The 16269-nt window shown below is 40.2% G+C and overlaps 1 protein-coding gene across 1 annotated transcript in view; it reads right to left on the bottom strand.

Moving 5' to 3' along the window:
• Positions 1–1798: 1798 nt before the first annotated feature.
• The window catches only part of LOC109425318 (anosmin-1), a 50543-nt gene continuing 36072 nt past the window's right edge, over positions 1799–16269 (bottom strand). The window contains exon 7 of the mRNA XM_029860091.2: positions 1799–2622. Coding sequence (XP_029715951.2) covers positions 2395–2622 — 228 coding nt within the window. The 3' untranslated portion in view covers positions 1799–2394. The remainder of the gene's footprint in view (positions 2623–16269) is intronic.

The following is a 16269-nucleotide window of genomic DNA, read 5'->3' on the forward strand; positions in this document are numbered from 1 at the left end:
ACCTCTTCAAATGTGATACCGTAAGCGTACCATACTTTGCGCACCTAGGGCCTAACTTTGCGCACTTTTCAAAAAATCGTTAAACAGTTTTTCTGGTGCATTATGCAAACTTTTTCCCACGGAATACTAGCTAGTGATATGGGGCATGCACTTTGTCTCAGTTTGGATGTAATGATAAATGGAAGAGGAAGACAAATTGATGAGTGAATATGCAGTTGCTTTCCCTCAAATGCTGTAAATAACGTTGTAGAATGACGTAGGTTTTGTTTCAAAATTTGTTTTAGTTTAGATAGCAATACCATAAAGTATTTGTGCACTCTCAATAATACAATAATAACCAAACTTGTTCCACAACAGAATGTAATATTGAAATGTTATTTAAGGGCTGCATACCAATTGCTTGATCATAACAAAATAAGATTGTCCAACAAAACATGTTATGGAAACGTAATGCCTTGATAATTCAATAATAACAAAACAAGATATATAAACAGGTTTTGTGATTTCGTAGTTATTAATTTGATATTCCCCTCTGATCGGGGCGGAAATTTTTTCGACTTTCCATACAAGGCTGATGATTTGAAATCGATTTTGGTTCTATTTTTAAGCGATGTCGCTCACTTCACACATCTCATTCTCCGTAATCAATGATCCAATTTAGCTGAATTTTTTACTGTATCTCGTCTACATATGATATGTCAAATAAACGTTGAGAAAGAATTTTTAAATTGTTTTTTTTCTTATTGAAAAAAATACATTTCTTCAGGAAGTTTTGGAAATTTTGCAAAAAGTTAAGGAGATCGTCCCCAAATCTCGCCAATATCTTGAATTTCATCAATCTGACGCAAAACCTGCATTCAGATGATCGAATGGTATTATATTCAGCTTTTATTTTATGGAAAAAGATTTAAAATTGGTTGAACAAAACGCAAGATATTTGAATTTTAGTAAATTCCATATTTTAAAAAGTTGTAAGACTCGATTTTGAGCCAAAACTCAAAAACTGTTCTACTTTAAATTTTTTGAAGCACGGTTTCGAAATCAGCGCTAAATTATGCTTAAAAAATTTTGGTCGTTGACAGAAGTTCACGACTTGCGTTTTATTTTGTAAACTAGTGTAATATGAACCACTATTATTTTCGTGCACATTTTAATGAGGGCCTTATTAAATATTAGGGACAACTTTGTAGAAGACCATATTTGCCTAAAAACTCATTTGAAGGCGTTGAATGCATCTTTCCTCGTAAATCTGATTTGTGGACCTCTGTGCAATGGCGTCTTCGATGCCGATTGTACAGGAAAGAACTATCAAGAAACAACATCTGTTTGACACTAATGAAAAGTCGATCGCGTCAAACAAGATGTTTGAGAATTTGTATTTTTGGACAAATATTTGATCCTGTGTACTGGCCCAGTACTACTGGGATCTTCATAAATCTGAGAAAAAGGGATCTCAGTATTTACACCTCTTTAATAACTGGACACTACTCCTTCAGATACCATTTAAAAAGATAGGCGTGCTTCAACTAAGCAAGACAGTATCGTGGTATTCGTACTATCGTGCAATTATCTTTGATTTAATTTCATACTGATTACTGTTCTGCAACAATTTTCTTCACAACGTATCATTGTACCAAAACCACCAAATCTGTCTGTCCCAAATTTAAGGCGGTGGTGGACAATCGGCCAGAATGGAGTTCTTTTATGCAGGCTCATTGCTCTATCGTGGGTCTACAACACTGAAAGTAACCATGATGATGAAAGTAAGTTTTCCAAAGTCGAGAATTAAGAAAACGAAAAAGTATAGTGAATAGTTGATATTTGATTTTCAATATTGTACAGTTATGTTCATTTAACATGAGTTGTATTTATAATTAAACTTATTTTATTGGGACTTCAGTTCTTTTCGTGTTCGTGAAATAAAACTTTTAAATGTCAATTTATTGATTTTCTCTTCGTATACATATAGGGCGCAATTCATTGTTTGTTTATTATCAACATTCATAATATCGTCTTCAAATTTGCTTAGTTCAGCAAATAAATTGATTATTAAGCAACTCGAGTCGACCAATTCTCCCATAAGCTTAAGCACTAGTCACATGGTCGAATCGGTTTACATAATATACTCCTAAATTTCATCTACATTGAGTATAAATGGCAGCATGACCTAAAACTATAGAAACAAAAATCTACTAATTCAGTACTATGATTTTAAATAACAAAAAAAAAATCGAAAATAACCTCAATTATGCAATTGATGTCTACCCTAGCCAAGCAATGCGAAAAATGGCGCTACTACTCGGGGCAAGTTATGGCGGGAATGAATTCATTGTTGCTAAATTGTCTTTAATACACAGCTCTTACGGTGCTTATTCTGTCACACAACACCCCCACTTAGACGGCACACTTTACCGGAATGTTTGGATGATTCTTTCGGAACTGCTCGCATTTGGGTGTCACAAAAGTTCGGAAGCTATCATAGCCGCCGGGTAGGCCCTTATGTTGCGGCGGGCGGTGATGTTGAGCGGTCGGACTGGCAGACCGTTTCCGATGGTTGTGGCGCAATCCGACCGTGTATTTGGTATCGAATTCCAGATTCGAAAATTCGTAGGACGTTTTTTGCTGGAATAAACAAGCATTTGTTACATATAAATATTAAGTTTGAAGATTTCACTAGATTTTCATTAAGATATGAAGGGATAATGGAGAATTTCCATAGAGATGGTTGTATGTCCTCATGTCGTGTCTACAGAAATGTCGAATAGGGGAAAGAGGGGCATAACGCCCCGGCTAAGCATATGTGGTCATAAACCTCAAATGATGCTTATTTTAAGGTCGTATTCTGCCTTGGAGAGCAGTTTGCTCATATTGTTTATCGTATGTATTGTGATTCGTAGCAACAATTTCCTGTAGAGCATAGAATTATGCCATTGGAGGAATTTTCAAAGCAATCTTGAAAAAAAAAAATCCAGACGAACTTTTGCAGAACATTCTTTGTCGAGCGTTCGTGCGAGACAGTCGAAATTTCTCGGTCGTCCGGTTTGTCTTCGATACTTTCCAGTTCGGTGGCTATTTTTCGGCGTGCTAGTGTTTCAAGTGTTCACATTTCAGTGATTATCCCTAGTGGGACGAGTGCGGTTGGCTAGGCCACAATTTTTACCGCAAAAGTTTGTTTAATTCGAGTGAAATTCTCGTTTTCATCGTAACACGTGGCGCATTGTCCGATTATCGTGCGCAGCACCCCCCGCACACCGCGCCGCTCGCGCGGCCGTGATCGGCTTTTTCCAGTGAGTACCCAAGCTCATCGTCGTCGACAGCAGCAGCCCACCGAGAGAAGAGCAGAGAGCGTTCCGCCGCACACCAACGTCGGCGCTCAGCAGCAGCTCGCCTCCTCCCAGTGCGGGCGATCCGATCGCTTGGACCTGTCGCACAGTGGGATCATTCTGAAAAAAGACGATCAAAACCTCTAAGAGCCGTTAGATGACATTTTAGCATATAGGTGTCTTTGAAAGATATGTTCAGAAAAATCTTCTCTATTTTTATGCATATTCACTGTATGGTAAAACTGTAGGGTGAACCCGATCAAAAAAATATTTTTTCATAATATTTTTTTTTGAGGGTAGATGTCTTCAGCAAAGTTGTACAACAAGTAATTTCAAGTAACTTTGCTGAAGACACCATATAGCTTGGACTTAATTTTTAGGGAGAAAATATGAAAGTTTTAAAAAACAACCTCAAAATCAGTTTTTTGAACTTTTCCATGATTGTATCGTAAAATTTCAACGTGATATGTTCTACAAGTTTGTAGGTACTACTGGAATACATTATCTTGCCGAAGACACCAACTCTGTAAAATTGAAAATTGCTCCAGTAAAGCAATTTTTTTGAAAATTTTTCACTATTTTCACTATTGAATATTTTTTGAATAGGCACTTTTTGGCAGCCGTGCTATCAAAATTTCACTGGCTCATCATGTCCGGAATAGACCAAAAGTTACTTAACAATCGGGTCTGATAAGGCACTTTGATTTCTGATGCTATGTTAATAGTCATTTTTCAAAGGAAATATTCAAAAATTTCATACAAATCATTTAATACAAACTGAAAACTCACGAAAACTTTTCGGCATTAATATTTGTTAATCAAAATAGTATTCTTGTTGAAATAGTCTACATTTCTAACACTGTGGTTGACTTTACATTGAATACCCGACAAAAAATTTCGCTTTTTAAATGTTTAGATGAGTTAAAAACTCACTATTGAATATTTTTTGAGTGGGCACTTTTTGGCAGCCGTGCTGTCAAAATTTCTATGGTTCATTATGTCCAGAATAGACCAAAATTGACTTAACAATCGGGCCTGTTAAGGCACTTTGATATCTGAAGCTATTTTAATAGTAATTTTCAAAGAAAATATTCACAAATCTCATACAACCTTTCGATATTATTTTTAGCTCATCTGAGTAGTAATTCTGAATAAAAAAAACAAGTTAAATAAATGTAAACTATTTCAACTGTTAGTGTCATTTATTTTGAACTACAAATTTTGAAAGAGGGAAAAGCCTTTTTGAGTGATTTCCTCATCAATGAAATCTTTCTTAAAAAGGCACAAAACCTTTTTATCTTTTCAATAAATCGTTATAATATAAACTTAAAACTAAAGGCTCCTCCGGAAAAGTATCCATAATCGAGCCGTGATCGTGATGCGGATTTGTCAAGGGATGAACCAAGGTAATATGTCTACGACGAAGGAATTTTGAAAATCATGAACAGGAATCGACCTAACGGACGCAGTTTTTGAAGAACGCAAAAATAAATTTTAAAGAGTATCAAACAGCATAACCAATTTCAATAAAGTATCTGTGAAGAATTTTCATCATGGCGTAAGATTTACAACCTAGAATATCTCTAGCAGATACTGGCTGTTTCAATGTGATATAATGTTTCACTCGTTTTATTATTATTTTTCTATTTTCAACACAAAACTTGTAGAGGCATTCATTATATTTTCGCCTTTTTAGTTTTTTAACCGAAGTTATAATGTTAACATAGCAAATGAACAGAAATGTTATCATTGTTTGAGTTAATTGATTAATGTTTGTATTTTAACATAAACAAATGCATTGGGAATTACAATAAAAAAATAGATAAAAAACACAGTTTTTAAACAGTGCTAAAAACTCATCTAAAAATTTAAAAAGCGATATTTTTTGTCGTGTATTCAATGTAAAGTCAACCACAGTGTTAGGAATGTAGACTTTTTCAACAAGAATACTATTTGGATTAACAAATATTAATGTCGAAAAGTTTTCGTGAGTTTTCAGTTTATATTCAATGATTTGTATGAAATTTTTGAATATTTCCTTTGAAAAATGACTATTAAAATAGCATCAGAAATCAAAGTGCCTTATCAGACCCGATTGTTAAGTCATTTTTGGTCTATTCTGGACATAATAGAGCATTGAAATTTTGATAGCACGGCTGCCAAAAAGTGCCTATTCCAAAAATATTCAATAGTGAAAATAGTGAAAAATTTTCAAAAAAATTGGTTTACTGGAGCAATTTTTAATTTTACAGAGTTGGTGTCTTTGGCAAGATAGTGTATTTCAATAGTATCTACAAACTACGGCTCTTAGAGGTTTTGATCGTCTTTTTTCAGAATGATCCCACTGTGTGTCGTCGTCGAGCCTGTGGCTAAACAGAGTGCACAAAGATAAGTACATAAAGTTACCCCTCGTTGTTCCCCCCTCTCCACTGACTCTTTGATTAGATTTAATTTGGTATATAAGCAGTTTTTTTCCTCGATTTTCCTGTAGCGTTAATTTTGTCCCTTGATTTTTTTTTTGATTATTTCGCCCCCGTGATAAGTGTTAGTTTAAGATTTTTGAGTGCCCCGTGGTGGTAGTTAGCTGCCACAATGGGCGATGATGATGATGGCGGGGGTACATCGTACCGCATCAACGAAGCTTTGTTATTGGCATCGGATTGCTCGAGGAAACAAGGCGATATAAATGCTAACCCCTTTGATTCCCTTCACCCTGGTGCTTCTCCAATGGACACCAACAGTAAATCTGTTTCGACGTCCCCCCGCCTCAAGGCCTACCCTCCCGACTTTGGCGGGCCATATGTTGTTTTCTTCCGACCCAAAGGCAAACGTTTGAACACCGTTCAAATCAGCAAGGATCTGACTAAGCGGTATTCTTCCGTTGTCTCCATTGACATGGTCGGTACAGCTAAGCTTCGGGTGACAGTAGGCGACAGAAAACACGCTAATGAGATTGTGGCCTGCGAGTTGTTTACTCTTGAGTATTTTGTCTACCTTCCGAGCGCGTCGATTGAGATTTCGGGGAAGGTCGCCGACGCATCTTTGACCTGCGAAACGATCATGCAAGGCTGTGGTCGTTTCCATAACCCTTCTCTACCTCCTGTCCAGATACTGGATTGCCGGCAACTGCATTCGGTATCCCAGGAGGGCGAGAAGAAGGTTTACACACCATCTGAAGAATTTTGCGTGACCTTCTCCGGATCTGCATTACCAGATCTGCTGGTGATTGGCAAACTTCGGCTACCTGTGAGGCTGTATGTACCGAAGGTAATGAATTGCATCAATTGCAAGCAGCTGGGCCACACCGCCTAGTACTGCAGCAATAAACCTCGCTGTGCAACATGCGGCGAGAGACATGTGGACGGTGCGTGTAAAACACCGCCCAAGTGTGTTTATTGTGGTAGCGACCGTCCACATGATCTGATTGCTTGCCCAAGGTACATACAGCAGAAAAAACATCAAAAACGGTCGTTGCAGCAGCGATCACGGCGAAGCTACGCCGAAATGCTGAAAAAAGCTGCCCCGGTTGTTGAATCCCGTAACATCTACTCCTCTTTATCTCTCGATGATCAGGGCTCTGACTCTGAGGTCGGGGACGGGGTTCCCTTTGTTTTCAAGGGTGAAACGAGGAAACGGATGAGGCTCCAGAGACCCACCAAAAAACCTCGGAATCTGCCTAGCAGTGACCCCCAACCCACCGTGACAAATTCTAGGAGTGTTAAGAAAGGCGCCAAACGTTCACCTCCTGGATTCAAAATCCAAGATGAACGCAACTTTCCTTCGCTCCCGGGAACATCAAAAATCCCAGATGTCCCAATTTTTTCGACTTCTCAGCCAGAGGGACAGCATTCGGAGAACCAGGAACAACCCCTTGGTGCTCCGATGTTTACGCTTTCTGGCATCGTAGACATCATCCTAAACTTCTTTAATGCTTCCGACTCCGTGAAGAGCATTGTCAAAACACTTCTTCCTTGTGTGTCCCCTCTTTTGAAGCAGTTGGCTTCTAAAATGCCCCTCCTTGCGACATTCGTATCTTTCGATGGCTAATTTAACCACCGAGGTCGAAGATATGATTTCTGTGCTACACTGGAACTGTCGTAGTATCGTACCAAAATTAGACGCTTTCAAATTTTTAATTAACAATTTACAATGCGATGTTTTTGCGCTATCCGAAACATGGCTGACAACCGATGTAACCTTACCTTTTTCCGATTTCAACATCATCCGTTTTGATCGGGCCGACTCATACGGAGGGGTGCTTTTAGGGATCAAAAAGCAGCACTCATTTTACAGAGTCGATTTCCATCCGATGACGGGCATCGAAGCCGTCGCATGTGAGGTGACTATCCGAGGTAAAACCCTCAGTGTTGCCTCCATATATCTTCCACCGAGAACTGCGATATCTCGCAGGGATCTCGCCCACATCTGCTCGGTTATGCCTGAGCCACGGCTGCTTATGGGAGATTTCAACTCCCATGGTACAGGCTGGGGGGAACTGTACGATGACAGCCGTTCAACTTTGATATATGACCTCTGCGACGACTTCAACATGACAATTTTGAACACCGGAGAAGTTACGCGAGTGGCGCCTCCAGCTAAAGATGGCAGTCCTAGAGACAGCCGATTAGACCTCTCAATCTGTTCGAGCTCACTATCGCTGGAGTGCTCATGGAGGGTTATCTAGGATCCCCATGGTAGTGATCACCTTCCGATCGCTGTTTCTATTTCCAATGGTTCACGGCAACCTCCATCTATCGACATTTCCTACGACCTCACGAAACACATTGACTGGGGGAAGTACGCGGAAGCAATTATCGACGGTGAGCAATCGGTAGAAGTCCTTCCACCGCGGGAAGAGTATCAGTTTCTATCAGAACTGATCATCAGTAGCGCGCTTCAGGCACAACGTCGGCCAGTGCCAGGTCCATCGGCTCGCAGGAAACCCCCCAATCCGTGGTGGGATAGCGAGTGTACAGAAATCTATCGCGAAAAATCCGCTGCGTTCAAAGAGTTTCGGAAACGCGGTTCGGTCGAAAACTTCAAGCGGTACGTTTCCCTTGAAAGCAAGTTCAAAAACTTGATCAAGGCGAAGAAAAGCGGTTACTGGCGTCGGTTCGTCGAGGGTTTATCGCGCGAGACATCAATGAGAACTTATTGGAACGTCGGGAGAAGAATGCGTAACGCGTCGTCGGTAAACGAGGATCGAGAAAGCTCTCCTCGGTGGATTCTCAAATTCGCAAAAAAAGTTTGTCCACATTCCGTACCCGTGGAGCGAATAATTCGTGATGTTTCCGAGGATAGGGACGACATGGATAGGCCGTTTTCGATGGTTGAATTCTCACTTGCTCTTCTTTCATGTAACAATTCCGCTCCAGGAATGGATCGAATTAAGTTCAACTTGCTTAAAAACCTCCCCGACGTCGCAAAGAGGCGCTTGTTGAACTTGTTCAATCAGTTCCTGGATAACAACATCATTCCGGATGATTGGAGGCAAGTGAGAGTGATAGCTATTCAAAAACCCGGGAAACCCGCGTCGGATCATAATTCGTACCGTCCAATCGCGATGTTGTCTTGTCTACGGAAGTTGTTAGAGAAGATGATTCTCTTTCGACTGGACAAATGGGTTGAATCGAATGGCATGTTGTCTGATACACAATTTGGTTTCCGCAGAGGCAAAGGAACGAACGACTGTCTTGCGTTGCTTACTTCAGAAATTCAGCTTGCCTTTGCTCAAAAGCAGCAAATGGGCTCAGTGTTTTTGGATATTAAGGGAGCTTTTGATTCAGTTTGTGTCGATGTTCTCTCCGACAAACTACACGAAAGTGGCCTTTCACCAATTTTGAACAACTTTTTGTATAATTTGCTGTTTGAGAAGCAGATGAGTTTCGCTCATGGCGACTTGACAGTTTCACGAATTAGCTACATGGGTCTCCCCCAGGGTTCACGTCTAAGCCCCCTTCTTTACAATTTTTATGTTAGAGACATAGATGATTGTCTCATGGAAAATTGCACGTTAAGACAGCTTGCGGATGACTGTGTTGTTTCTATAACGGGATCAATAGCAGTCGATCTGCAAGGACCACTACAGGATACTTTGGACAATTTGTCTACTTGGGCTCTTAAGCTGGGTATCGAGTTCTCTCCAGAGAAAACTGAGATGGTTGTCTTTTCTAAAAAAACACAAACCGGCAAAGTTTCCGCTCCATCTGATGGGTAAGACAATCACTCATAGCATGTCTTCTCAATATCTCGGCGTCTGGTTCGACTCCAAATGCACCTGGGGGAAGCACATTGTGTATCTGATACAGAAATGCCAAAAGCGAATCAACTTTATGCGAACTATTACCGGAACATGGTGGGGAGCACATCCGGAAGATCTGATCAGGCTGTACCAAACAACCATTCCGTCGGTTTTAGAATACGGTAGCTTCTGTTTTCAATCCGCGGCGAAAACACACTTGCTGAAGCTTCAACGGGTTCAGTACCGTTGTCTTCGGATCGCGTTAGGTTGCATGAACTCAACTCACACTATGAGTTTAGAGGTACTCGCTGGTGTACAGCCTCTGACAGACCGCTTTGCGGAGTTATCGTTCCGGTTCCTCATCCGATGCGAGGTTGTGAATCCATTGGTCATAGAAAATTTCGAAAAGCTGCTCGAACAGAACCCTCAAACTCGTTTTATGAGTGTGTACTACTGGTACATGACGCTGGAGGTAAGCCCATCTCCGGTTAACACCAATCGTGACAACTTCTCAAACTTCGACAGCTCCTCAGTGGATTTTGATCTCTCTATGAAGGATGAGATCACCGGTATTCCGGAATCTTTTCGTTCCGTAGGTATTCCACAGATCTTTGCAAGTAAGTTCGGGCATGTTAGCGGGGACAGACAGTTCTTCACAGACGGTTCGAAAACCGATGACCAAAGTGGTTTCGGTGTCTACAACGAATTTCATAGCGCCACCTACATGCTTCAAAAGCCATGTTCGGTATACATTGCTGAGCTAGCGGCTATATACTACACCTTAGAGTACATTCGCACTCTTCCACCTGAGCACTACTTCATTTTTACCGACAGTCTAAGCTCTCTGGAGGCTGTTCGGTCAATGAAACCGATGAAGCACTCAGCGTACTTCCTGAATGGAATACGCCAAGTCTTGAGTGCTTTGTCCAAACGCTCATACATCATCACCATAGCTTGGGTCCCTTCACATTGCTCAATTCCGGGCAATGAGAAAGCGGACTCTCTGGCTAAGGTGGGCGCTAGCGGAGGCGATATTTACGAGCGTCAAATCGCCTTCAACGAATTTTTTGCATTGGCCCGTCAGGAGACCTTGATCAGCTGGCAACACAAATGGAGAGATGGGTAGATGGTTGCACACCATCATTCCACAGGTGTCGAAGAAGCCATGGTTCAAAGGGTTGGATTTGAGCCGCGATTTCATTCGTGTAATGTGTCGGCTGATGTCCAACCACTATTTGTTGAATGCACATACCTTCCGTATTGGGCTCTCAGAAAGCAATCTCTGTGTCTGTGTCGTAGCTTACCAGGATATCGAACATGTCGTGTGGGCAGGGTTGCCACTATTTTTTGAAACTTATCTGGCAAGTCAGTAATAAAAAATCTGGCAAAATCTGGCGCTAGTCGCAACTTTGAAAATCTTAAATAATTTTTTTTTACTGAATTCACAATTTGAATAATAAACAATGTTGTTTTTCAATAATTAAATGTTCACTTTATTAGTCCTCTCGAAAACATTTGATGACAGCATGGGATGTTGTCTAAAACAATTCCATTTGAAGTATGATAAAACATACGTATATGTAAGTTACAAAAAATTCAAAAAAAAAAAAGACACTACACCGTCTTCAGCCAGAGGCTGCACAGACTGAACATTACACATACACGAGACAACGGACAACACACATAACACCCAGTGGCCCAATGGAGAATTTTCCGTTTGACGAAAAGTTTTCCCCGACTGGAGCGGGAATCGAACCCGCACTCCGAGGCTTACGAAACGCCTAGCCGACTGACGTCGCTAACCGCACGGCCACGAAGCCCACTTTTTATAACGCACAATAAAAAGCGTTAGTATTGTGTTCAACGTACAAGATGTTCACAGTTATTGACAAAGAATTGTGCTAACTTGACCATTACCGCATTGAATATTCAAAACAAAAATGACATTGTCGATTCTCCTCTTCACCTACTCAGTTATTTCTTAGTCAATGAATGCAAATTCGATCGAGATTATCCAATCCAATTTTAACCCCAAAAACACTACAAAGTAATCAAATTGAACAAAAGCTGCGTAACACATCTTGAAATGTATATTGTACAAGTATTCATTGAGCTTTATTCAGCTGAAAAACAGCTATCAGGCAACCGATTTTGATACTTTGAATGTGCAAGAAAGTTAATGACAAAGAAGCATGGTGAATTTCAACGCACCTGCTCTAGATTTTGGCGCAATTATTGTGATGAAAAATGCATATATGCATATATGGTAATTTTGAGCTGACTAAAATTTTCTTGTCGAAAATATAAACTTTAACACCAAAAAAAATTTCGTTGATCAATAATCTGTTTTGAAAATAAAAATCTGGCAAAACCGGTGGTTTCTCTTTTTGTCTTTTTGCCTCCTGAAAATCTGGCAGTGCCAGATAAATCTGGCATAATGGCAACCCTGCGTGTGGGGATGCAATGAGTATCGTGAGGTCAGATCTGAGCTGCATGAAATTCTCCGGGTCCGAGGAAAACAGCAGAAACCCGTTAGAGAAGTGTTGGCAGGACTTGATTTGGAATACATGAACCTGATTTACCAGTTTTTGAAACGTGTTGATGTCAGAGTTTGATGTAGTACGTTCCTTGTTTTCGTTGTCCGCCCTTTGGTTTTGTTGTTCGCCCCTGTCTGTCGTTACCCCCTTCCGTTTGTCCTCTTCTTGTCGTTGTCTACCGATAAAGTCCTCTCTTTTTTGTTCCATTTCAGATAAGGACATTTTGCCCCATCAATGTTTTTAGTATAAGTTAGCAAATAATTTAGTTTAAGACCCCTAAATTCCTCCTTCCCAATTTTATTTTATTTTTTTTTTATCCCTAACCTCGAAACAGCCGCGAGTACTTCGGCTCCCCAAACTAACATAGCATTAAGGCAGTAAATATTGTAAAATGTAAAATATATTGTAAAAAAAAACAACAAATGATTTCGGCTCAGTTATGCCCATGAGGCGCCCGAGCCTTCCAAAAAACGAATAAGTAAAAAAAAAAAACTTTTGCAGAAGTCCTTGGAGGAGCTGCTAGATGAATTTTCGAAGCATTCATGGAGAAATTCCCAACAGTACTTCAGGAGAAACTTTCAAACGAGTTTCTGAAGAGTTCTCCTCAAACTCCTAAAGAAATTTCTCTAAAAGAACTTCTGGAGATAATATTGAAGGAAAACTTAGAGGACTTCGTCAAGGAACTAATGAAGGAATATATGAAAGAACTCGATGGAAACTTGCTGTAAGAACTTCCGGAAGAAATCCTTAGAATATTCTGGAAGAACTTCTAGAAATACTCCCGATGAAACTTGAGAAGAAATTCCTAAATAAATTTCCGAAGAATTCTCGTTGCTATAAAATTTACCCAATTGGTGCCAACAAAGAACAGTAACGACATATACAATTACAAAGCACGTGACGTGAAGATTCTTACAATCATTCTCAAATGAACTCCTGGAGGAATTCCGGAAGGACTTTCTAGAGAATTTCTCAAAGAAACATTAAGAAGAATAAACTCCTAGGAAAATTTTAGAACAAAAAAAAAACTCAGAAAAATTCTCGAATGAATTTCGAAAGAAATTCCCAAAAGAACTGCGAGCTAATTACTAATTACTAAAAAGCATTGCTGATGGAATCCATGACGCAATTTATAGTTCTTTTGTGGACAAATTTCCAAAGGAACTCCAGAATTCTCAAAGTAACTTCTGGAAAAATGTTAAAAGAACTCTTGCAGGACTTCATCAAAGAACTCATTGAGTTATTGGCGAAGAAACTCCTGAAGGAATACCCGCATTGGCGTAGCTAGGGGAGTTCCAAGGGTGCCTGGCACCCCCTAGAACAAATTTGACACCCCCTTGATTTTTTTTCTTGACAGACACCTAAAATTTAAAACTCAGCACAATAATTCTAATATTTATTAATGACACATTTCAACAAAACTTAAGCACACTCAGAATTACTTGTATACTTGTTGTACGTTTTGGCGTTTAGGATACTGGTAAGAACAATCAACAGACTTCTCCATGGATTTCTCCAGAATTACCACTATCTATTCATACAGGGATTTCTCTAGGCTTCCGTATGGATTCCAACCGATTTTTCTTTCAATCAAGCTTGCTATTTGATGAAAACATTCGCGAAATGATGCGATTTGTTTCGACAACGAATACGTTTTCACCCATCCTCGCTTTATTCAATCAACCTCCCATACGAGTAGCACACAAACGGAGTCAACACTGATCAGCATAGTTGACTCTTCCTTTTCGCCGTTGAGCCGTTGCGTTCTAGCCAAGCATCTCTTTTCATCGCTTTCGATGCTTTTCGACAGCTTATCGCGAAGCATCGTTGGCTGGAAGCTTTATTAGTATGGTATCGGTACATGCGAATGTTGCTTCTGTGTGCGTGTCGAGCGTTCATGCCGTAGCTTCGCAAACCAACCTATTCGGTATGGTTCGGCTGTTTGGGCGAGCGTGTGACGGCCCAGTCAGATGTGTGCAAAATCGTTTGTGATTTACATCATGTTCGTTTTGCCACCTCTTTGCTGCTGGTCATCGCTGATCAGTGCACAGTTCAATCGCACGCGATAAATATACAGTTGATGAGTTGTGATGAGCACTAGTGAGGTGATCATTTGCATCATTGCTTTCAATAAACTTCCCTTAGGATTCTCCAGGCAGTCCTTATGGTTGTACATACTAGAAATTTCTGGAGATTGGTCCAGCAATTTCTCCTAGGATTTCTATGGAAATTCTTACTTTGATACTTCTCGGAATTCTTCTAGAGATTCCTCTAAAAAATTTTATTGGGGTTCCTTCAGGTATTCCTGGCGGGATTATTCAAGACAATCTTCCCCGGATCCTTTAAGAAGTTTCTCCGGTGATTCTTTCAGGTATTTCTTCAGAGGTTTTATTCAGAGATTCTTACTGAAATTTCTCATGGAATTCCTCCAGGAGCTTATATTGGCCTTCCTCCAGGAATTGTGGCTAGGATTCCTCAAGCAACTCCTGCTGCGATTCTTGCAGCAATTTCTCTGAGAACTCCTCCAAAACTTCTCACTGTGGTACCTTCAGTTATTCTACTAGGGAAGATTCAGAAATTCTTCCGGAAAATCTCCCTAGGATTTTTCTAAAAATACCATCGGTGATTCTTCCAAAGATTTCTTCAAGGATTTATCCAAGATTTCCTCCGGAGTTTCATCCAGAAATTCCACAGCCGATTTCTCCAAGAACTTCTCTTGACCTTCCTCCATGAATTTCGGCTGGAATTCTTCAAGCAATCCCCATTAGGACTCCTTCAGAAATACTTCTAGGGAATTCTCCTGGCATACTTACTTGCTGCAATATTTTCGGGAAATCCTCCTGAGATTCCTCCAGAAATTCCTCCTGCGATTCCATAAGGGATTCCTCCAGTATACTTCTATCGATTCTTGCAACGAGAACTGTAGGTATTCGTCAAGGCATTTGTTAGAGGAACTACTTTTAGGATACCCCCGGCTTTTCTGATTCTAGGATTTCTCTAGAAATTTCTTCTATAAAACCTCCCGGAATTCTAAGAATTCCTCCAGATAACTGTGGAACTTTAGAAATTATACTACGGATTCTTCTAGAGCATTCTCCTGCGTTTTCTGCTGGGATTTTTCCAGGCAAACTCTGGAATTCTAGCAGAAATTTCTTTGATTGTTCTACCACGGATTTCTCCAAGGACTCATCCAGGAATTCCTTCAGAGATTTTACCCAAAGATTCCTCCAGAAACTCCTTTTGGCCTTCCTCCAAGGATACCTCAAACAAATTTTCCTGCGGTTCTTTCAGCAATTTCTCCAGAAATTCTTACTAGAATAGGTACGTCTAGAAATTCTTCTAGTGATTACTATACGAGTTCATCCTAGCATTGCGGCTGGTATTCTTCCCGGAAATCTTCATGAGATTCCTTCAGAAGCTCCTCCGGCAATTCATTCAGGGCCTTCGTTATAAATTCTTCCAAAATACCTTTATCGGTTCTTCCAGGGACTTCTTTAGGTATTCCAAGGATTTTTTTATTCTCCTAGGCATTTCCTGAATAGTTTCCTCCAGAAATTCCTCCTAGGATTTATGCTGAGATTTCTACAATGATACATCCCAGAATCCTTCTAATAATACCTTCTGAGATTTTTCCTGTGATTTCTTCTGAAGCTCTCCGGCGATTCTTCCAGGAATGTTTATTCAAATTATTTTATCCATAGATTCTCTCATAAGCTTCTCATGCAGTTCCTCCAGGAATTTTAGCTGGATTTCTCAAACTATTCCTGCTGTGGTTCTTCCAGCAATTCCTCCGAGGACTCCTCCATAAATTCTTACTGAAATTCCTCCCGGAATTCTTCTTGGGAGTCTTCTAAGAATTTCTCCAAGGATTCTCCAAAAACTTGCTGGGATTATTCAAGGCAATCTTCAAAGGAGCCTTGCCTTCAGTGTTTTATCCTGCAAATCCTAAAGGAAGTTTTTCCTGAGATTTCTCCAAATATTTATCATTGGATTCCTCCAGGAACCCCTCTTGACTTTGATCCAGGAACTCCTCCTGTGATTCCATAAGCGATTCTTGCTGCCTCTAATGTTTCAGCAATGCCTCCTAGGTCTTCTCCAGAAAATCTTATCCCTCTAGGGATTTCTTCTGGCATTATTGCTGGGATCCTTCTAGGCAATTTTCCTTGGA

Source organism: Aedes albopictus, chromosome 1, assembly GCF_035046485.1.
Source record: "Aedes albopictus strain Foshan chromosome 1, AalbF5, whole genome shotgun sequence".
Lineage (NCBI taxonomy): Eukaryota > Metazoa > Arthropoda > Insecta > Diptera > Culicidae > Aedes > Aedes albopictus.